Raw genomic sequence first — 24,511 nt, 5'->3', positions numbered from 1 at the left:
AAAGACAAGGATTATGACATACAATACACGTCATGGTATCACCCTTATGGTCACTCTCTAGATTTCCAAAGCCTTCATATAATGTTGTCTAGTTTCACTTTTGCAAAATTTCTACTTAGCCAAGATATATTTGTCCTTTGTAAATTTGCTATTTTAAAGCAAGCCATAAAGATATGCAAGGATATAAACCATGACAAGCGTATTCTTCCTTAGATCCTTCCAATTGTCGTGGCCTTTTAAATATCTTGACATATTTTGAATTTAAACTATGCATCATTTTCTTATTAAGAAACTCCCAATTTAAATATGTGAGACTTGGCAATGACAAATCCTCTATATCTCCATATGTACCTTCTCTAGAGAAAACCACATATTGTGCATAATATATTAAAATCCTTCTCACTAAAAAAATCGACGATTTCATTAGTATAGATAATGTCTGCAAACGCCTTCTGAATCGCATTGAAAGTTTCACTCAAGCTCTCCATTGATTACCGTTTGATATTTATTGACGAAAATATTCAAATTAATACTTGCTTTAATGAAAAAAATCACACATTTTATCAACTTAAGACTTACAATGCCTGCTGACAAATACATTCATTTAGAGACATGTGCATATCCTTGGCCATATAAACATATTATACTTTAACAAACCACCCTTTATACATAATTTTAAAAACAATGATACGTCCCTTCTAGTGATATTATATATCCTCTCATTTTTTTCATTTTCACCTTGTGAGAGCTCTTGCCAGAGGACAGCATGATAACTCAATCATTTGTACAAAAGGTTTTGGACTCCCGATTTTTATCAACTCCTTAGCTATAGACAGTACAAGAGTTTACTAAACGAGGACACCTTCTTGATGCCATACTTAGATTGAATTCATAGAGAAAAAACTCTCCGAGAAATATGAATGAGCAAAGAAAAAAGCTCATCGAGAAAGATGAATGAACTTAAAAAAAATATTAAAAAGACTAATGAAAATATATTGGGCACCAAAAGCTTCCAACTTTCAAAAAAGTCATTATTAACTTCATAATATCTTTATCATATCCTTTGTCAATTTTTATAAGGACTTCAAAACTACCAAAACATGTCAAACTTTGGAGATTTCACCTAAAAGAGAGGTGAGAATCACGAAGTGAACTCTACTATCTCCAAAAGGAAAGAAACAAGAATACCATATTATTGCACACGTAGCAAACTCTCTTTGGCCCTTTCCTTAATCTCATAATTAACAAAAGTGCCTTTTTTGAAGCATTTTGTCCTAATGATACACTTACGTAATTGTGATGAAATTTCCACGAAGAAGGATTCGTGTGTATATATGCACATGCATATGTGTACATGCGCATGAGCGTGTAATGCAAGATTAGCATATTGTATCAAGTGCATAACTCCAAAAACACAAGGACATTACCTCCATGGATGAAAAGTTTCATCAATTTGATAGCCTTCTATACCCTAGGTTGCTTATGGATAAAGAAGACTCCTTTTTTTGGATATTAATCATTTAAATTATTCTAAATATTGATTTTTCCATAATCTAATATCCAAATGAAAAGATTTTTTTAATATTTGTTTTGCACCAACATTGGCATTCAAAATCTCTATTCTAGTTTGAAATAGCATAAGCTATGTCACCTATAGCTATCTAAGTTTGACTAGCATATGCTAGGCCATAATTTCATAGGCTCCTTTGAATGACACTATTCCCATATTTTCTTACTATGAAAACTAGGCTTTTGTGAAGGTGAGCCACAAAAACTCTTAACCTTTTAATAACAAACTCCTAAACTCCATTTATTTTTTATTTGAACATGCTAAATGATCAATATTTCAAGCATCAATATGAATGTACTACTATATTTATAAGTTAGTTTTAACCACCCTAGTCAAACAACACAAAATGACCAATTGAAATGCAAGCCCAAGAAAACAACAAAAAACCACACAACGAGGCTCACACAACCCAATACATCAAGTGGAAGATAAAAAGCCAAAAAGGCAATGCACAATAACTTAAGCCAACCAAAAAAGAGTGCTCAAATGCATAATACACTAATTTCTACGATTACATTCCTTATCTTTTCCTTTTCAACCATTGTGTTTGCAAAAAATAAAGATGAAGAGCCTAGAAACTATAAGCAACTCTGCAACGGTCAATTTGCAATACAAATATATCCAAATATTCAATTTCCCTCGATCAATTATAAATTGTCCAATCACAAAGTCGTAGAAAAGGATTCCCAATTGTTTATAAAATGCAATTTAACACAAGTATTGTAACAATAAGATACTGTGCATCCATGATTTTCAAAAATACAAGGACAGTATTTTCTTGAACCCACTGGTTAGTAGTTGTGTATCATTTCATTCCTTTTATTAGCAGAATGTATGGGTGGCTGTTCTGTGGTGTCTACAGAACATTGTCTCACCTAATTCATCATCTTCCTCCTCCTGACATGAAAGGAAAATGACTCATGCATCTTAAGGTCCTTGAGAATCTAATGCCCAACATCGAAAGTAGTTCTCTCTCTCTCTCTCTCTCTCTCTCTCTCTCTCTCTCTCTCTGTGCATGCAGGCATGCATGTACGCCACTCCTCAACTACCTGAATGTGCATGCACGTGTACACCACTATTCAACTACCTGTATTTTGATCAACATAGCAACACCACAGCTCAATTTTGAGCTGTTTACAAGATATTTGGTTACAAATTTTTTTGATCTATTCCTTTGTTTATGAAGATCCATATAAAATGAATCACAGAACTTATAATTTTATAGAAAACATGTAGCTTTTTGCTAGCAGTTGAAAACCCAGGGACCAAAACCAAGAATGATCCACAGCTGAAAGCATAGAGAATGCCCTCTATGCAAATCAACCTCTTTGGCTCAAAATTGCCCACTGTTAAAATGTTTCATTCTTTGACAAGTGGCTAATATTGAAGTGCAGCACTGCATGATGTTCAAGGTAAACTCCATTCTTCTGAAAGCACCAAGTGTACACATGCCAAAACTGTACACAGTTCAATCCCACATATCATGCAATTCTATGCAATTTTACAAAGTAAAATTTCTTGTCCTTGCCATTCTCACTTCTGGCCCTGCTTCAAACTCTCTGAAACTTCTGAAAAAGAGTATGTTAAGAGTGAAATGAACCCAGCATGAACTGAAACGATGCAGACCCAGGGGGAGATGCTGCAATAACAGAAAAGGATCTAGATCACATTTCTAAGCTTCACTACACTGTAAAATCATGCAATGCAATTTTACATTGTAAAATTTATTCTTGCTGTTGTCTCTCTTCTGGCCCTGGTTCAAACTCTCACACATCCAAAAAAAGGTAGGTTGAGAGAAGTGAGCCCAGCATGAACTGAACAATGCGGACCCAGGAGGAGGTGCTGCAGTAAGGAAAAAGGATCAAATCAAAGTTCTGTGAAAGCATCACTACACTGTAAAATCTCAAGAAATGTTACATGCCTACCACTCAAAAACTACACACGACTGTGTTCAGGTAGTCTTGAGATCAATCAAAGCAACATTGACGAAGCTTCACTATTCTTTATGTAACTCAAACAAACAACCTGCAAATAGGCTATATATCATTAAAGGGAGGTCCATAAATGATTCCAAAACTTTTACCTCCTGCAAATGTCTCACTACCAGACCACTGCATTCTGAGCTTGTTACAAAAAGACAGCATCCACAATGATCCACACTCAGAGGCAGCAAAGTATACTAAATTATCTTTTTCGCTTGTTTGGAGCCCTTGCATTCAAAATTTACATGATGCACAAAACATCGACTGCTAAATAATATGTGCAAGTTGATGCCTCCTTATATCCCAGGGAGCTTAAAATTGATGTTAACCTTATTTCTAACCTATTTGCTCAAGTACCACAACACGTGAAAACCTTAGTACACCCAATGATGACTAACTGAACTCTAACCTAAAATATTTACTGAAGTGAAAAAACTTTTGTGCACACGATAATGTCTGATTGAATAAAATCTTACAGGATCATGAGCCACCAGCTTGCAATTAAACAGGCCAGTATGATAAAACATAACTTGATTCTTTCAGAATTGAGAGCCACTGTATAAACTTCTCGGCCAGCAGGAGCATGCACAGGCCATTTGCAGAGCAAGTGCCTTTAGTATCAAATGGATACATATTTCTTCTGCCATCTGCTGTAATTGTGACTCATGCAACATTCTCTTAATCACTGGCAAGCATGTGTAAAGGGAAACAATAAAGTTTCAATCATAGGTGTTGGGGGGGGCGGGGGGGGGGGGGGGGGGGGGGAGAGAGAGAGAGAGAGAAAGAGAGAGAGAGAGAGAGAGAGAGAGAGAGAGAAACTCAAAATTCCTCAAACAGAGAGGTGTATGCACATCAAACCCCACTGACAAGGTTGGGGATATAAAATACATTTTTGAAGAACCTTGGTAAAACTTCTGGCCAGTGAGTGTTTGCAGTGTACTTGTGATCATGTATTGACACAAGACTAAATTTATACTACAACTTGACAGTGAGACTCAATGGAGATACAAGTTTAGCTATCAAGCCTTTGTAGCCATCCTGAGGCAGGCAATCCTGAACATTGTAAGAATGGAAAAACATAATTAGCTGTAGATATTGCCACGAAACTCATAAATTCACAATTGCACTATGCTACATAAAAATATCAACCAGATGAATTTGAGATGTCAGGAGGTGTCAAGAAGAAATGGGCTCATAAGGATATGAGAGCCAGGGGTGTTTTAAAGCCTCGGTTGCATTTGGCCGTTTTGCAGGGTTACTTTGGAGTAGATATCCCACAAATTCAATGAACCCTTGGTCCCCCATTGGCAACCGGTGATGGAGAGAAGTTTTTTTGGGAAGTAAATATTCCAGCTGATCACTCTCCTGCTCGTGCCAGAACCATCAATTCAGGAACAGCAGAAAGAAATAACGCAAATTTCAAATGACAGCAGCAGGTGAGAACTTTTAAATATCATGACAAAACATCCATGTGCTTCAGTTCATTCTCAATGACATTATTGTTGTGAAACCATTGTAATTTATATTATAATGAGTGCCATGCTCAGTGTAAACATAGTCCAACACGTATCACACACAGACCCATATATCAAAATGCATAGGTCCCCCCTCCAGTAACAAAAAATTGAAAGCTGAGTGAGCCACAGTTTATTAAAGGGTCAGGCTGTAATCTGTTAGCTTAATCAGTAAACAAGCCTGTTAGCGTTACTGGCAAACAACTTGCAGATCTAGGTGTCAATCTATGGCCCGGTTCAAGATAAACTATTTTGATGTCAGATTAAAATTCAACAGCATTCCTCCCTCCATTCATTCTGCAGATTTGTATCTGGTACTTTGAAGCAAATAAATCACAGATGTCTAACTCCTTGCACTAGTCTGGTGATATACACCAACAGTTTCCAGTAGAAGGCACATGTTCTTGGACATAACAGAAAGGAAAGAATGAAACAGATAAGTTTATGATTGCATTGAACCAAGCAGCACAATGATTGGACCTGACAATCACAGTGACATCTGGAGCATGCAAGGACGTTAGCTGTGTGATAGCATGACACAGACCAGACATTGGACTAGTTCAGGGACTACCAATAGAACCAATATTGGAAGGGCTGGCCAAATCCTGTTAAAATGCCCCTTGTTTTCATTATCTAAGGATTGATTCCTACTGCCATATTGTCTCCACACAGCGATCTGTTTCCCAGTATTCTCTCTGTCTATTTGGCTGCCAGAGAGTTGGAGTGAAAGAGGATGACTATTACACCTAGTATGAGGACGTGTATTTAATAAAGGCTAAGTATATCATTGCAATCATATCATCCTCAGACACTGAAGATCCAATGGTGGCAAGCTGATTTGCTATGTTCTTGATCTCTATAGTGTAGGCTTGAATGCTTCTGCCAGTCCTAGACATGTTATTCAACTATTGCTTTAGTTGAATCTTTCTTGCATGTGTTATATTTCCATAATTCTTCATGAGTATGTCCCATGCATCCTTTGGAGAACTGCAACCAGTAATCTGTATAACCATAGCATATGATATACATAAGGAAAACCAATGTAACACCTTGCATGCTCTCTCAGACCATAGCTTATGAGCCCTTTTCTGATCATTTGTCGGATTCCTTTCATGCATTTCAGGTTCGGCCTCATCACAGCTGCAGGAGTGGTCACAGCTACCATTCGAGACTATTACTGCTACTCATGCTGATTTCAGGCAAGTTCAAGGTCTCTTGGTGCTGATTATGAAAAAGAAACTCGAAAAATATGGTTCTGGCTCCACACCATTGATAAATTTGACCTGAACAGTCACAGATGCTTTGCAAGTCGCTATGGGGCAGCAACACTGCTCACACCATTAAAATAATGATTTCACAAGATGCTCCTGCACCTCACCATGGAACCCATGGGACTTGAACCCTTGTCACACTAATAAACAGTGTTCTAACCACCTTGACTACATGATTTTGGACTTATCACATACTTCCCCTTCTCTTTTTTTGATGAAATCAATATTCTAATTGCTTTAGAATGTATGAAAATATAGACAGCATTACAAGACTACATGATTTTGGACTGTATCACATACTCACCCTTCTCTTTTTTTGCTGAAATCAATATTCTAATTGATTTATAAAATACAATGACGAAAATATAGACAGCATTACAAACAGCATTAGAATATTTATGAATCAATATTCTAATTGATTTATAAAATACAATGACGAAAATATACACAGCATTACAAACAGTTGCCTGATGTCTCTCCCACTGAATAGAGAGTGTACCAAGGAGATCAGCACCAAATGAATAGCATATCATAGATATTGGGGAAACTTTTTTTTCAGTATGGAGCCATCAACATCACCATGTGAAGCACGGTCACAGTCAATATTGCAAAGAAAAATGAGAAAAGAGAGGTGCTGAAATGGAGTCCCCAAATTGACAAGTTGTGTGCCGTCCATATTGTCCACAAGCCCACAACACTCACCCAGGCATGCATGCAGAGATAAAGTTCAATTTCACACACATACATAAACATCCACGCACTCACATGCTCAAAACAAGCAAGGAGAAGACAGAGCATGATAATCAAATAAACAACATGCTGAATGCAAAGAAGTGTCAAAACAAACCTACTAAGTTGAAACAAGTTGCTATAGTTCAAAGATAAGTGAACTTGAGGCATACCTGATTTCGCTCATAAAGCATATGATTTTTTGTAAAATACTTGTGAGTATCACGTCCCTTTGCAAGGACATCAGGATCAATTGGTCCCAGAATACCTACAACTCTGGCAAGAAGTGTTGCAAGTGAATCATTTTGGAATAAGACCTGCAAAACCAGGTTCAGGTTTACGTTACTCATAGTTAAGGTGCATTACAAAGATCCATGATGTGAAATGTCAGAGTGATAACATGAATGATTACAGTCAAGAATCATGATGGTTTGCCTTTCTTTTAATAATATAAGTAACAAGATAAATGATTGTTAAAATTTTCTGCTTGATGAGAAAGAACAGAAACATGAGCAAGCATCACGTGTAGATACATTAAGAACCACGTTCATACTTGCAGCATATCAACAACATAGAGTAGAGTAGAGACTACACATAGACCAGATATCGAAGAAATAAAGTAAAGTGATTAGTAATATAAAAGAACAGAAAAGCAGTCAGGTTTAGCATGGATGAATTCACCAAATCCATGCAGCTAGGTTAAGCAAATCCTTGACAATGAGGAGCGCTCTCTCTTTTTTTTTTTAGTAAAGGAGCGCTCTCTCTCTCTCTCTCTCTCTCTCTCTCTCTCTCTCATAATAGGTAGTGGTATTAATTACAAAAAAAGGACAAGATTACACGATGCAAGATGACTCTAGGCCATTGTGCATAAACTCAACTCTCTTTTTTACAAGCAACATGGGAAAGGAACACCAAGAAGGACAAAAATCAGGGTAGGTTCACTGAAGAAACTGCCCAACGCGAAGTTATTAAATCCTCTGCACGCAAGTGTCAACATGCTGAATAAGACCAAGCTGTCTTTGAAGAAATCCTTTAAGCTTGGCAACATAATTCTTGACACCCGAGGCAGCATCAAAAAGGAACACATTATGCATGATCCACATATGCCACCAGCCCAAAATCTGAGAAAATGAAATAGAATCTTCATGTGAGGTTGCAGCGGACCATGATGCTTAGGCTAACTAAAAACCCAATCAAACAGACGCATCCTTGCACCCACCACAGCATGCCGAAACTCAAAACAGAGAAACCAATTTTTTTGGGCAAAGGGACAAGAGATAAATTGGTGATGTGGAGACTCCAATGCAATGTAAAGAAATACCCTAACACAGAAACCGTACAACAAAGCACAGACTGATAAAAAAACACAGCTAGGGTTAGGGTAACTCAAAGACAATGAACACAGAAAATGAATGAAGTGATATGGCTGCTGAATATACAATGCTCATGCAGCAAACACACTATGCAGTGAATGAATACTGAACCTCGAACTCCTGTATCTCAAGGATCCACGCAAGGATAATGAGCTGGAGAGTGTGTTGTACTCCAAACGGATCCTGAATCACAGCAAGGCAGCCTCCAGATGTCAAACAACAGTAAACGTAGCCTGTGTATGGCCAAACCTCAAGCAGACAGCAGTCTAGAGAGAGTGTGCAGTAAACGCAAGCTATGGGAGAGAAAATCTGCTGAACGCAAGCAAAGGAGAGAGAAAATCTGCAAACGCAGGCAATGGAGAGAGAAAATCTGCTGCAACAGGCTGAGAGAGAACATTGAGCAGGCGGCAGCGAAAGAGTGATCAGCAACAATCGCTCTGCTGTAAACAGCTGCAAATTGCGGGTGGAAGGCTGGAAACAAAGGCAACTATAGATGACAACAAGGGACAGCTAAGACTGCGATGTCCTCCACGAAAGGGGTGTGGGCAGCAAGCTGAAAACACCTGAAACCTACAAAAACAAGATATCGAGTGAATGGAGGGCAACATACCTATTTATAGAAATTTTGGGCCCTCCCAAGTGGGTTTGTGCTAATGGGACACAAACACTCTCTAGGAATGCATTTCTTTTAAATAAACAAGGTTGCTTCATTAATTACGCATGTTTTGGGGTTGTTTAAGTGAAGCTAATGCATTTTTAGCTCAACACTTTTTTTAAGCTACATTATGTCACTCTGATTTGAGTTGTGACTGGGAGTTTCCTTGTGATTCCCCGGATTGATTTTGTTTTTTATTTTGATTGGAAGTTTGATTTTGTTTGCCCTTCCCTTGCTACCCCTTCTGAGAATGAGCAACAAGAGCCCCCTCTAAGGGATTATTCATATGAAATTGATCGAACGGATTATTCATATGAAATTGATCGAACAACCATGCACAACGCAACAGCTAACATTCAAATTCATAGAAAGTAGGCATGGTAGGCTTTGAAACTATACCTTCCACAAAATTGAAGTATTTCCTTGGGAGTTTGTTTAGAAACAATGTGACTTGATCGTCAGAGGAGTCCCTGTAGTGGAGAATTCGGCACGAAGACATCGATACTTAGCCAACTTGACTTTCAAGTCATCCCGATCAGAGATTTTGAAATTTTGAAGCTCATGGTTAAGATTGATACGACGGGTCCTATCCCAAGCCGTATAGCGGTCAAATTGCTGAAGCTAAGAATGAAACTTAGACAATAAGCCCTGCATCAACTCGACAATAGCGAAAGCATTTCTAGCCTTCCATGAGCAAACAACCTCGTATGGAACAAGTGTAGGATCGGGTTAGGATTCCAACCCCTTCACAAGATCCCATAGGTTCTCTGAGTCGAGGACATGACTCATCAAGTCCGACCAAGTGGTAAAGTTTGACCCGTTGAAACCAGTCTTGTCATTGAATGCATGCTTGGCTAAAGATGAGGTAGAAACATGAGGTGTTGGAAAAGTGGGAATGTGAATGGTGTGAATGGAAGTGAAGAAGCAGCGGAAGAAGATGATGGGATGGGTGGATTTTGAATTTGTGGAGTGAAAGGTGAAGATGCATTATGTTTAACTTTCCCATTTAATGATTGAAAATGAAAAGATGATGATGAAGATGCACCATGTAATAAAGGAATAGGAACACCAAATTCATTCTGATTTTGAGAAGTAAATTGAAAAGAAGAAAGGGTAGAAGAAGAAGTACCTTGTTTTTTCTTATAATCCCCACGACACGTGTTAACATACAAGAATTTGTCCTCAAGAGAACCTTTTCCGTAGTCAACAGCCTATACTATTTCTTCCTCATGATTTCTACCAGTATATTGCAAAATAGAAGAGGTAAAAGACGAAGGAACAAAAGACGAATCTAAAGTACCTTGCACCGGAGTAGACGGAAAAGGATGAAAAAATAGAATATACTCTGGATCTTTTTCTCCAAAACAGGGGGGCTCATCCTTGATGGAGGTCTCGACGGCTATCCAACATCATCAAACATATGCGCAAAATCTAAAGAGAGAAAATCATGTATATCTTCATTGAGTAGCTTTTCTTGAAGGGAAATCCTTCGGTCGAGCTCCTCAATCTTCTTTTGTCTATAAGCCATGATCGTGTGATATTCTTCATCGAACAACTTATATAACTTTGTTTCTTCCTTGTGATCAGAAGTGTCTTCCACCATGTCGAAACTTTGTGGAGCAAGTTGATCTGCCCACTCTCGCTTGATTCTCGCCATAGATGTTCTGGAGACTAAACTGGTGTTGTGTTCAAAGTCATCTGAACCTACTATTGTTCTTACTTTTGCAGAGAGCTTTTAGATCAAGGCCTAGGTTTCTCTCAGAGAACCTCACTTTGATACCATGTAAAGAAATACCCTAACGCAAAAACACAAATAGAAACCATACGACAAAGCACAAACTGATAAAATAACACAGTTAGGATTAGGGTAACTCAGAGACTTGAACACAGAAAATAAATGAAGTGATATGACTGCTAAATATACAATGCTCATGCAGTAGCAAACACACTATGTAGTGAATGAATATTGAACCTCGAACTCCTATATCTCAAGGTTCAAGGCAGGGATAATCAGCTGGAGAGTGTGTCGTACTCCGAACGGATCTCGAATCGCAACAAGGCAAACTCTGGATGTCGAACAACACTAAACCCAACCTGTGTATAGCTGGACCTGAAGCAAACAGCAGTCTAGCGAGAGTGTGTGGAAGTATTGAAGTAAATATAGAGAAGTGAACATCAGCATTAAGCACATGCCACCAAGAACCCTAAATCTTTGTATTACCCTCTCAAAGACCACAATCTTCAAGAAAACAACGTGCAATAACTGCCCAGATATACCAGTATACACTGAGTCTTTCTTCCATAGCATAAAGCAGAGGTGTCAAGCGATATCCCTCAAAGCCACATTGGTCCATAGCAACAATGACAAAAAGTAAGTGAACATGGGAAGCATAATGTTCTCCACCACTTAAACGTATATGAAAGGGCAAAGCTTGAGATTTCCAATAAACAAATTTGGTTTCTAATCTGTGCAAGATCCATTTGAGCAAGTGTCTAGGCAGCACATTGACACCCAAGGGATAACCAAGATGCCTCACAATATCTCCATACAAAACAAGCACACCTTGCCATCCCAAATCTCACAAATTTGAGCTAGTGGAAGCCATAAGGGATGATATGGCAACATTAATGCAAAGACCCAATGCATGCCCTACTAAATCCCAAACATCTAAAGCTTTGCAAAGATTAGTAGCATCTGCTTTCACAACAATAAAGGTATCATTTGCCAATGCCTGACCAATAAAATGCTGGTGTGAAGAAAGAGAGAAACCAGCCAGCTATCCCACATCAGCAAGATGCGACAACATAGAGAGAATGGGATGCGTAGCAAGTGCAAAAAAAAGAGGGCTCAGTAGGCAGCCCTGGCAAACTGAGCATGCAAGGGAAAAGAGCTCCATCGACCTAGCCATGCAAGGCCCAAAACCCATGAATTGCATAAGATCTACAAGAAAATATCATTCTAGAAAAGAAAATGCATTTTCCAAGTCTAATTGCACCAAGACCACCTCTTGTTGTGTATGTTGCATATAATCAATGGCCATTGGGGCATTGAGAATATTATGCAGAATATTGCTACCCTTAATGAAGCCGTACCAATGAGAATGTATTAGGCCAGGTAGTTGCTCATGAAGACGATTTGCCAATACCTTTGCAAAGATCTTATACATGGTACCCATTAAGGATATCGATCTCCAATGTGCAAGCTTTGAAGGGGAGGGAACTTTAGGAATCAACTTAACGACCCCTTCTTTCGATGATGAAGGCATGTTGCCTAAATCCCAAACCTGCTGACTCATTGCCATGAACAGTCTGGACAAAAGAGATGCATGACTTTTGAAAAAATCATTGGTAATACCATCCCAGCCAGGGCTTTTATCGCGAGGCAAGTGCAACAAGATATCCATGACTTCATCCTTATGAATATCAGCATCCAAAGTAGCTTGCATATCCTATGAAACATAATCATTGTTCAAGGCATAAAAACTTACACAAGCACGATCAACCTGAGGAGAGCATGCCTATTAAGAACCCAAAAAATTTACAAAGTAGCCCCAGCACATACAACAATAGATTGGGGGTCTGTAATTATGTGACCCTCTGTATTCTACAATCTCACCATATTCTCTCATTCACGGGATGGGTGCAAGGCTCGAAAAATTTTATGAGACTTAGAAAAACTAGCCCAAAGGCCATCTGCCACAGGGACGTGAAATTTTAAAATGCTTTAATCTTGCAAATAACATTTGATTAAGTTATTAATCAAACGTGCAAGGTTGTTTAGCACATATGATGCACATGGCAATTATTTCATGGTAATAGGCCAAGGACCCCGAGGATGCAATTGGTGCCAAAGGCAAAAGTTATTAATCTTGCAAATAACATTTGATTAAGTTATTAATCAAACGTACAAGGTTATTAATCTTGCAAATAACATTTTAAGATGCTTTAATCTTGCAAATAACATTTGATTAAGTTATTAATCAAACGTGCAAGGTTGTTTAGCACATGTGATGTACATGGCAATTATTTCATGGTAATAAACCAAGGACCCCGAGGATGCAATTGGTGCCAAAGGCAAAAGTTGTAACAAGTTATGTCTGACACGTACTAGGTAGTACCCAATGTTAGATTTTGACCTAGACCAATTTATTAATGCTGAAATGGAATTAGAAGACTACCACTTAGTAAAACTTGCCAATCCAAGTGGGAAAAACGTTTTTTAAGGGCTAGTGGAAGTCTATTCCAACCATTGTGAGAGAAAAGAAGGTTGTTAGAGAGTAAGGAGAGACTGATGATGTGATTTGCAACCACCAAGGATCAGTCCTATAGCATGTGACAGTAGTTTGGAGCCCTTCAAGGGCAGGTGACAATAGTCCAAGGTCCCTTTGCTACAGATGACAACATATAGGATGGGGCAGCAGTCTTTCTAGTAGTCCTAAGCTGTGGGCGACAACTTCCATGGTTGTTTAAGTAGGGCAGCAACAAGTTTTCAATGTTTCTTGCAATGAAACTTAGAAATTTCTCTCTCTACAACATTCTCTCTCCCCCTAGCCATCTCTTAAGTTATCTCAACATCTTCCAACAGTTTGAGCCATCAAAGGAAGAGATTTCAATCAATCTCTACTACAAACCCTAATTTACAATAGAAATTAGGGTTTTGGCAAACCTCAAGATGCATGCTCAAAATTGAGACCTAGGACTTGAATTCCAATAGCTGAAATTGAGGAATTTTAGGGAGATTCAAGAGACCAGCCAGCCAATATCAAATTTAGAGCTGAATTTGTCTTTCAAGAAGCAAGGTGAAGGCCAATCCCCAAGCAAACCAAGGGGCAAATTGGTCTGGAGACTTGTTGTTTAGATTTGACAGTTAGAGGCACTTGGATTAGCAAAGGAGGTTAGAGGATCTCTCTTGTACTCCATTTGCAATAAAAGTTAAAAGAATACTACAAGGGGCGCTAGTTTTGGGACCAATACGCTGACCAATGTTCAAGATTGTTTGGTAAAGTGTGCATTTTCAGTATATGTGAATTTTATGCTTGTTGTAATTAGTGCTAAATCAAGTTATTTACCACCTTATTCGAAGAGAAAGACTGGTTTCATGGTTCCATCGTCAAGATACCATCAATTCCCTTGACTTCATGGGCTCAAGGCACCTAATTGAAGATCATAAGCTTTGCTCTAGTACTGAGATTGTATTCACGTAAGCATTACAGCAAGAATGTCTTCAATTAGTAAGATGGAATCAAGCAAGGATGATGCCTCTCGATCTGAAAATTCACAAAGTGTTGGAAAAAATGCAATATCTGATCTTGGACAAGGCACGCAACATGGACAGTAAGCTAATAATGCTAGTTTAGACCAAAATATGGGTCCTTCTAGGCCTTTCACAACCGATGATCAGCAAGAGAGAGAAAAATTTGATCATCATTTTAAAGATCGACTAAGAACAACAACTAAAATGTTAATGCAATTCGCAAAAGATCCTCAATTCATGCGCTTTTTGAAACCCTTAAAGGAGGGCAGCAAAGGCAACAAGAGGAAATCGTCTTCGAAAGCTTCAAGACATCAAGATACACCAAAGAAAGAGCCAATACAACAACATGATGATCCGAATGTGTGTAGTGAGCATAAACAAATGGTGCCAGTGCGGCAATTGAGACATATGCAAGGCCAACTTGGAAGTGCCAATCGAATGCTTTTTGGACAACACGGCTATACACAATGATGGGACAGCCAAGGTACTTTGGTGGTGGCAATAGTTTCCATATTATGATAGGTCAAGCACCACATATGGAGATGTATGATGCAACTCCTTATGGTATGCAAGCAACAACCAATGTGTGGTATGTAAGGCCCAATGTATCCGGGTATGACTAGTAATATACATAACCCCATGTATAATAATGTTGGCATGATGCTAGGGCGCAAAGTGGCAAGTCTGGCAACGCATATAAACAACCCACTTTGTTTGGGACTCATGGTATTAATGTTGATCATGCAAGTGACTCATATAGTGTTGGTCAAGAGGAAAAATGCAGCTAGTAATGCATGCAATGTATGGAAAAATATATCTTGGTATGACTAGTAGTATGCAAATTCTCATGTATAGTCACATTGCAATGGTCCAAAATATGCAAACAAGAATGTTTACTAGTGCATTTGGTGCTCCTAGCATGTTAGCTACACATGAGGGGCTAGTGAGTTGGATGCAATGTTGCATATTAGTTAAGTTGGAATCACAACAATGTAAAAGCATAAACCATCACAATGCATAAGGGGAAGAAAGGCCTACAACCTAGTGGAGATTTAAGGCAAGTGTAAAGTATCCAAATGCTTCTTAGTGAAACTTCAACATTGTTTCACCAATAGATGTAAAGTGGATGGAAGATAATGACTTGGTAGACCATCCCCAGTTGTTGCAACTTTACCGAGATGCCTTTCAGTTAGAGCTGACTTCATTTCGAGCTCAATCAAGTTCAACAGAGCAAGGGTCCGGAGTATTATCTAATGCTCAAAGGGAAGGTAGCACTTCCACTGCTCCAATTTTGGACAGCTCTCCTATGTAGTGGATCTTAGATGTATTTAGCATGCATCCAAGAAACAATGCTGACAATATGTCTCCCATGAGGTCACTACTCAATGTACAAGTCACTATGAGATATATGCACATGAGTACGGTTCTTACTACAGCACTAAAACTATACATTTGGGGGAGGTAGCACTTCCACTCCTCCAATTTTGGATAGCTCTCGTATGTAGTCGATCTTAGATGTATTTAGCATGCATCCAAGGTACTGTGCTAATAGTATGTCTGCCATGAGGTCACTACTCAGTGTACAAGCCACTATGAGATTTATGCAGATGAGTATGGTTTCAGCTCAGTTTTTAATGAGATTGAGAACCATTTATGGTCACTTTTCGAATCTGTTTTGCATGGGTTTTTTACATCAATTGTTCATTAACTTTTGCAATCAATTTGTGATTGGTTTAAAATCACATTTGCAACAATTTGTGATCAATTCTCAAATCAGCAAGTGATTACTTTATGATCAATTGATACTCAATTTTCAATGGTTTACAGCTGCTTCCACGGACAACAGCATATCAGTAAATGCCATTAACAAATTCACCCATGGTTTATGCTAAGAATATGCACAATGCTTTACTATGGTTCAAAAACATGAGTTATGGATGCATCCAATGGGTTTCTAGCAACAATTTTGGACCATCTTTCAGATTTATATCATGTTTATGTTGATTGGAAATTTTCAACAAGTTTGGGGCATGTGGCATGGTTAGATAACAATGGCCAATGTTGTGATTGTGATGCCTTATGGAAATTCCAGTGTAGTATGCATTTCCTTTGGCACAATGTAATGCAATTGAGAACGATTGCAAGGATTTCAAAGGAGGGGTCTGTCATGAGAAAATGAAATTTTGAGATGCTTCAATCTTGTTGATAACATTTGATTAAGTTATTCATCAAGCAAATTCCACAAGGCCTAACGATGCAACGAGGCATTGTGCACATAAAGTTCCACAAGCCACAAAACCTCTCCTTCAATAACAATTTCCACCACTATACAGCAACCATGCATATCATTCTTGATAAGAACAAGCTGAAGTTTCTCATGCACCACCATAAGGACACAGAAGTAGAGTGCACTGCTTTGCTTCCCACATGAAAAAGGTGAAAACCTTGACAATCTAAAATGCAACCAGCCTCGTCATGACTTTACTGCTCAACAACACATAATGCATCCCAAGAATTCTCATGCAAAATGCACCACATGTCATGTTGCTTACTACAATAACAAATCCCGCAAACATTCCAAGTGGCAATCCGCATAATAAAAATCAAAATCATGTAGAAGGTTGCCCACACCTCGCTTGGACCTTCTCTATCGATGCCTCAAGAACTCCATCATCCAAAAAACTACCGAGACCACAAAAGCATTTTGCCCTCAATGAGTAAACTTTGAAGTGGAGGAGCTAGATCTATTCGTCGGGGCTGGATGAGGATATCTACAATCCCATGGCTCCTCAACTAATATGTCTGCATCCCCTACAAGAGCAACATTTGTATCCACTTTGTTTGAACACTCTAACATAAAGTGACCCAACTACCCACAAGAAAAACAGTGGCATTGAAAACTGCCCCATTTGAGGCGAAAGAGTAATGAACGCATATTGGAGCAATTTATGCACACCCAGCTAGGCCTCTTACAGCCAATATCCCACAGCACACATAATATGTTCCGATTAGCACCATGCAACCTTGGTGGTACCAAAACCATGCCAATAGCAACCATAGCATCCTTTAACAAAGACCAATATATTGCAAGGCAAGCTTCAACCTCCACGCAAATGGGACATTTACGCTTTAGTAGACATCGAAAGCCTACCAAGGGCTGCTAGGGCATAACATGCACCAAGCAGCAATCGAAAAACAAAGGTAGCTTAGCCAATAAAGCATCCCGCCTATGAGGAGAATGCAAGAGCACCTCATAAAAGCCCCTACGACCTATAAAAATTTCATCCACACAACGGATCCGAGCAAGCATGGAAATTCTACCCGTGAAAAACAATATGACATCATTTTCATAAAAACCAAAAACTAAGCGCAACGCAGCCTTAGTATCCACATTAACATCCACAACATCTTCCTCAACCTTAACCGTGGCACTAGAAAGACTTTGGTGAACATAATCACCCAACAAAGTGTTCACAAATTCAAGCAAGTGCTTCAAAACCAACCCTTGGGAGTCCTCAAAGATGGCAGCCACTTGTGCATAAGAGCAAATAGGAGTATGCACTAGAGTAGAAGCCTCCACAAAGCCCATAAGTTCATCGAAAACATGTTCAAGACGTTTATCTACTAGTTGATTATCCAAATAGGGTACCATTGCTTCCGTGCCATGGAACCATCTCCTCTTCATCATTAACCACACAATCCAGGGCCACTACAGCCTCTAGTCGCTCCACAAGCACAGTATCAAGCCCAGTCATGTTGGTTGTTTCCCCTTTCTCTCTCTATTTCTCTATCTCTATTTGTCTCCTAATTCGCTTAGCCCTGCATGTAAATATAGGGCAAGCTTGCGCTAGCCTATAGGCCTGATCTTTTGTCTTTATCTCTATCTTGCCGCTTGCAACTACAATGTCTGTCCTGCCCTACCCTATCTGTGACAACGCCCTACTGAAAACCTAAATATCCCACTCCCTACCCTATTTGTGACAGCGCTCACAGACAACCTATCTTGCCCTGTCTATGACATCACATTGCTATGTCCATCATTTCTGTGACAGCCTGTTGACAACCTAACTATCCACCTTGCCCTGTTTGTGACAACGCATGCTAATGAACTAACTGTACTATACTGCTTGTACTACACCACCTTGCCCTACATAGTCCAAATAAAACTACAAGCAATCGTGTTGCCGTAGTAGGCCACTATTCTTCAACCTAGCGACGAATCAAAGCAGACCATGGCGACTCTCTCTCTCTCTCTCATATACATATATATATATATATATATATATATATATATATATATATATATATATAAACACATGTTGGATTGAGAGTTACAAGAATGCAGACTCAGAACTTAAAGAAGCAGCTTGAGAGCACACAAAAGAAAGGGCATTGAGACATATCAATGTAGAAAATTTACAAGACTAAGTTTGCTCTAGAATAAATGAACATATATACAAAGCCAAGGGAAAAAATGCTTGCCGATGAGGAAGAAAAGTGCTCTAGCAGTCCTAAGTGTGTTCATATACATCATTACCAAAATATGGTAGTGAATCTTCCCTGGGGGTAAAGCACAAGAATTGATACTCATCTACAAGCAACTGCCAAGCCCGGTGGATTGTGGTCAATCCAGGAAGGGAAGTAAGCCAAAAGCTTTGTGAAAAGCATTGAACTCCTCAGAAGGCAAAGCCTTTGTGAAAAGATCTACAAGGTTATCCTATATTGACACATAAGCCAAGGTTAATCTCTCCTCCAGAGCGTTATTCCCTAATATAATGATAATGCACTTCAATATGCTAAGTGCCAACATGGAAGATAAGGTTATGTGTAAAGAAATGGTATGGCAAACACAAAAAATGCAAAGTGTAATGACAAAATAGAAAACACAATCTATAGAATGCTAAGTGATAACGTATGAATGATAATGAGGATGATGCAATCAGGGGACCTTGAATCTCCCTGTCTCTAGGACCAAGGCAAAGGTGTCTGAAGGTGTCAAAATGTGTCAAACTCAAGATAGATCGCAAAATGCAGCAACAACAGCCCATAGATGTCTAATGATGATGAAAAGATGTTGGTAATAGTATATAGAGCCCAAGGACAACAAAATGCCAACCTGGCTGTCTAGATGATGACATCAGTGATATGATTTGATGCAGCCGGCTAGACAAACAGCTGAACAGCTTGCATGCAATACAACCCAATTGTCTTAGCTTGTACATGACCTCCAGCAGCAAAACAAGGCTCAAGGTGTAGGCCACTGCTGCAAGGGGGCTGAGATGTTGGGTGGTCTGAAACAACAGAAAAGGCAAGTATATCTGCTGAAGAAGACTGCTGGACTCGCCTGGAACGATCTTGTGGGCAGCTGGGCAGCCAGTAGAAATAGCAACGGCAGCAAAAGGGAGTCTCCAAAACAGGTTGCATGTACAAAAAGCAGCTGTACAGACCGTAGGGCAATACTTGGGAAGCTGCTGGACTCGCCTGGAACGATCTTGTGGGCAGCTGGACAGCCAGTAGAAATAGCAACGGCAGCAAAAGGGAGTCTCCAAAACAGGTTGCATGTACAAAAAGCAGCTGTACAGACCGTAGGGCAATACTCGGGAAGGCTCCACAAACTGGCAATGTCCTCCAAAAGGGTGTGAGCATAAGAGTGTTGAAGACTCGCTGGCTGGAATGACCGGACTCAGGATGCACAAACACAAGACTCCTTTTTGTAGAGGATTGGGGGTGCATGTCTCTTACTGTCAAAAATAAGCCATTAATTTTTTGTAAATTTGCATTAATAGCTTTTTAAGGAGACTAAATTAGTGATTAATATATGATAACTATAATTGAGTGCAAACCCTAATATTAGTGGCTCAACAACATGTAACTGTCAATGATGGTGGTGGCAGATGGCTATCCAACACCCAAACCAGCCAAAAAGTGTCTAAGCCAAACACATTCAACCATAGCTATGAAAGCTGCCTAATATTCAGCTTCACAACTAGAAGTGACCACAATGGGCTGCTACTTGCTCAACCACACAATATGCGTGAGCATTAAGCAAAAACCACTTGTCGATACACCAGTGTCATAACAACCAACCTAGTCAAAATCCAAAAAAAACATATAAATCTGGTGAGGAATGATCCCCCTTGGAATAAAAGCCCAAGGTGCCAAATACAACTTGTTGAAAGATACGTTTCACAACATGCCAATGCTTAGTGCTTGGGATATACATAAACCACAGTTGTGAAAGTTGCCTTGTACTCAGCTTTACAACTAAAAGCCGGCACAATAGATTCCTTCTTGCTCAACATCAATATGCATGAGTTGCCAAGCATAAAGCAAAAACCACTTGTCATTACACAATAGTTGCTAACAACTAGCCTAATCAAAATCTGGAAAAGCATATAAATCTAGTAGGAATGATCCCCCCTTGGAATAAAATAGCCCAACATGCAAAATACCACTCCATAATGCAAGATACAATTCACTACCTTTCAAAGCTTGCCATTTGGGCTATACATATAAACTTGGTCATCCATGAGACAAAAAAACTTCATATTAGGCATCATAATGCATACATAAAATCAACCATCCAATAACTTATTGATAGCAAGGCAACAAAGCAATCTTCAGCATCACGAAGGCTCCACTTCATGTCGCCACAAGAGTAGCAATGGGCTTGCAGTTCTCACAACAAAATCTTTGCAACAATATCTCAATATACTTTGTTAGGCACAAAGAAATGCCTCCATCACACTTCTTAAATTGAATTGAATGCCCAAACAATGACACAACATATCCAAATCTAAGATATCAAAAGTTGAATTCAAATCAGCCTTAGAATCAGCAATATGCATCTCATTAGGACCAATAAGCAACATGCATTGACATAAATCACAATGTAGAGGCACACTACCCTTGTGTCTAACATACAAAATGCTCTCAATAGGACTATTCTTAAAACCATGTGCAATTAAGTATGCATAGATTTCCTCATACCAAGTCCAAGGTGCTTATTTTTAGACCATACAATGCCTTTAGGCTCACGTTGTTTTCCTATCCTTTCTGAACAAAACCACAAGGCTAAAATAAATATACTTCCTCCTACAGATCAACATTCAAAAATGTAATTTTAATGTCCAACTAATGTAAATACAAACCATTATGAGCTGCTAATAATTGTTATCATATGGCAAGTGGAAGCAAAGGTCTCATCAAAGTCAATGCCCTTCTACTCAACTAACCCTTCGCCACAAGCCTAGCCTTACAGCAATCAACACTATCAAATTTTAGCCTCTCATAGATCTATACATGTTTCTTTCTCTGTCTCCCTTTGAGAGATCATTTTGCACATGATCATAGTCTATGTTTGCAATCCCAGTGATTTTAAGCATAAGTATGTTTAGTTTTTTTCATCTCCATTGTTTTTCTTGAGTCGAGACAACATGGTCCTCTCTCTCTCTCTCTTTTTTTTTCGTAATGGAGTCCTCTCTCTCTCTCTCTCTCTCTCTCTCTCTCTCTCTCTCTCTCTCTCTGTGTACCAGCCTCCAGCCAGACCTCCGGGCTCACACTACAGCAGGCTGAGGACCAGCGTACCCGACGCCGCACGAGGATCCGTGGGTCTTGGACCCCACAGCAACACCGACAGGAGATCCGGAGGATTCTTGATCTACATCGACAGCAGACTGAGATCCAACGACACTCGACACATTGGATCTCAGATCTCCAATTTGCTCTTTCTCCATCGCCGATGTACCACATCTTGCATCCAGGAGGGATCACCTGCTATTAGCGACTTCGACGACTGCTACTACATCCCAGGATAGTATATCTCCCTGCATCTGTTACATATACACATCGCACCACTTTATCACAGCCGACAGTTGTTCCCCTATCACAGCCGACATTTGTTCCCCTTTTGTAGCCATTATCTGGAGTACCAGAGCTACATACGCACATACACATACACGACACTTATCATACTCACAGCACCGTATTTTCAGTTTCCAGTTTTTAGCTTTTCATTCAGCACTTTTATTTTGGATAGCTAGGCCTCATCAGTTGTATCACAGTTTGTCTCATAGGCCAGTTTTGGTCTTTAGAAGACGTTAATATAACTTTCTTTCTTTCTTTCTTTCTTTCTTTCTCTCTCATGTCATTGGTAATTCAATGATGACAAAGGATGTATAGAGGTCGCTTGACCAAATAAGAGCCTTTTACATAAGCATGTCAAGGTGATGGATAAGCACCCTCATCACGAAGCCCAATGACTCGCAATTGAAAAGAAACTAAAGAAAGAGCAAAATCCAAGGATATGGATGCTTCTTGATCAAAATTACCCCCCCCCCCTCTCTCTCTCTCAAAGTAGACCCCTCACCATTACCACTCCACCTCATTCCCTAGCCCTTCGCTCCTCTCCCAAACCCTCTCCTCTACATCCTCTTGCTCTTTACCTTGGCTTTCTCCCCCTAATCCTCCCCTCCTTAAATTCCTCACCCCTCATTGTTTCCTTGCGCATGCAGCGCCCTATGTTAACACTTGCAACAACACCATGTCAGCAAGACCACACTACTCTAGTCAGCCATATCTAATGGAAGCACAATATGGAAACAACAAAACATCAATCATTGTGGAACATATACATAGACTTACACAACAAACAAAACACTCCTAGTTTCTTTATATACATAGATTTACACAACAGCAAACAAAACACTCGTTTTTTTAAGCTAGTGATGAATTGGAAGTTCAAAAATATAGAATTTTTTCTCCAAAGAAAAGAAATTTATTAGCCAAAATTTTCAACAATGAAAAAAAGATAACATTGTATGCTTAGGCCAAAAACATATCCCAATCTTTAGAAAATTTTAAAAATTTGCTCGCTACAACCCTTCATATCATCTTGATTGAGTAAAGTTCTCACATCCCTACCATTTTAAAAGCAAAACCAATTCAGACACCTTAATCCATGCCTTCTAGTTTTCCTAATGATACATGCACCTCTTTTGTTGAGTTTCACCTCCACACTTCAAAACCAAGTAGAGGGAAGGAGCCAAAGCAAGCAAGGTGTAAGAAACAGTAGTATTTGTAGTGCAAGCAACAAAGGGTATGACAAATACTAGCAAAAATGAGATGAGAGACACAAAGAATGGAAGAATTGTGGAGCCTCTAAATATCATAACAGACCCGCACAATGGCAAATATACTGCTCCTCTTTCTCTAGCTCTAGCTAACAAATCTTGCATATGCGATCCTCAAGGGGTATGGATCTATATCTATGGGTCTCAATCTCTAGCTGGTGTGAAGAGGTGTGGATCTAGTCAATAGCACATCTGATCCCATGCGAGATGTGGGTGTCCATATATCCCATATGAACAATAAAGCCATCTCCTTTAGTGTGTAGAAGATACTCTCAATAGAAAATCATCTTCATCTCCAACTCGCATATTGCTCTACCAGCCATGCCCTCCTAATATCCAACTAAATAAAGTCCATAAAGATCCTATCAATCTCTTACTAGCTCAAAGTGAGAGAAGGTGCATCAACAAACTAAAAGGGTAGTAGTCTCTCCATGCTAAAGCCATGTAGCTCCATCCAGGATGACATCCAAGCTTACCAACATGAAGTATCTCCCTCACTAGCAAGGAGTTGTGATGACAAGAGAACTCAACTACCCAAAATGCTTTTATTCCTTATTCCCATTCTTGTTGCAAAGTCATATTGCTCAACTATGAAGTCTCCTCATTGGCGGGTTGATATCCTTGAACACGCCAAGCATTCTTCCGCAAGGTGATTTAGTTTCATGGGATACAACAATGTCTTCCATTCCTTTGATGTCTTTTTAGTCTATTTGTGACACTTATACTTCTTCACTAAGTAATACAATTGCAATATAAGAGAGAGAGAGAGAGAGAGAGAGAGAGAGAGAGAGACTTCTTTTTTGTTACTTCGCACACATTTTTGTGATGAAAAAACTTAGTACTTATTATAAAAAAAACAGTGTGGCGCAAGCAAGATAATGAAACCCCAAGGAAAAAAGCATTGAAAGAGATCCTATTGCACTCTGTCCAATCCTCTTGCAACAAGATTGTCAAAGAGGGGCAGGTGCTAAGATCTTCAAAATAAAGTGTACATCAAACAAAGCAATATCAAGATCACTAAGTTTTATATGC

General features: G+C 39.2%; 1 protein-coding gene across 3 annotated transcripts in view; it reads right to left on the bottom strand.

Moving 5' to 3' along the window:
* Positions 1–4,323: 4,323 nt before the first annotated feature.
* The window catches only part of LOC148039519 (uncharacterized), a 51,448-nt gene continuing 31,260 nt past the window's right edge, over positions 4,324–24,511 (bottom strand). The window contains exons 6-8 of one of the 3 annotated variants that reach the window (XM_087691529.1): positions 7,240–7,383; positions 4,702–4,917; positions 4,324–4,605 (exon numbers count right to left, since the gene is read on the bottom strand). In XM_087691529.1, the coding sequence (XP_087547655.1) occupies positions 4,729–4,917; positions 7,240–7,383 (333 nt within the window). In that variant the 3' untranslated portion in view covers positions 4,324–4,605; positions 4,702–4,728. The other 2 variants (XM_087691521.1, XM_087691537.1) reach the window with 2 other exon arrangements.

This window comes from Lygodium microphyllum, chromosome 2, assembly GCF_053477565.2.
Source record: "Lygodium microphyllum isolate KBCC chromosome 2, Lygodium_microphyllum_v1.1.10, whole genome shotgun sequence".
Lineage (NCBI taxonomy): Eukaryota > Viridiplantae > Streptophyta > Polypodiopsida > Schizaeales > Lygodiaceae > Lygodium > Lygodium microphyllum.
The sequence above is the reverse complement of the archived record's forward strand: the minus strand, read 5'-3'. Positions and strand labels throughout refer to the sequence as shown.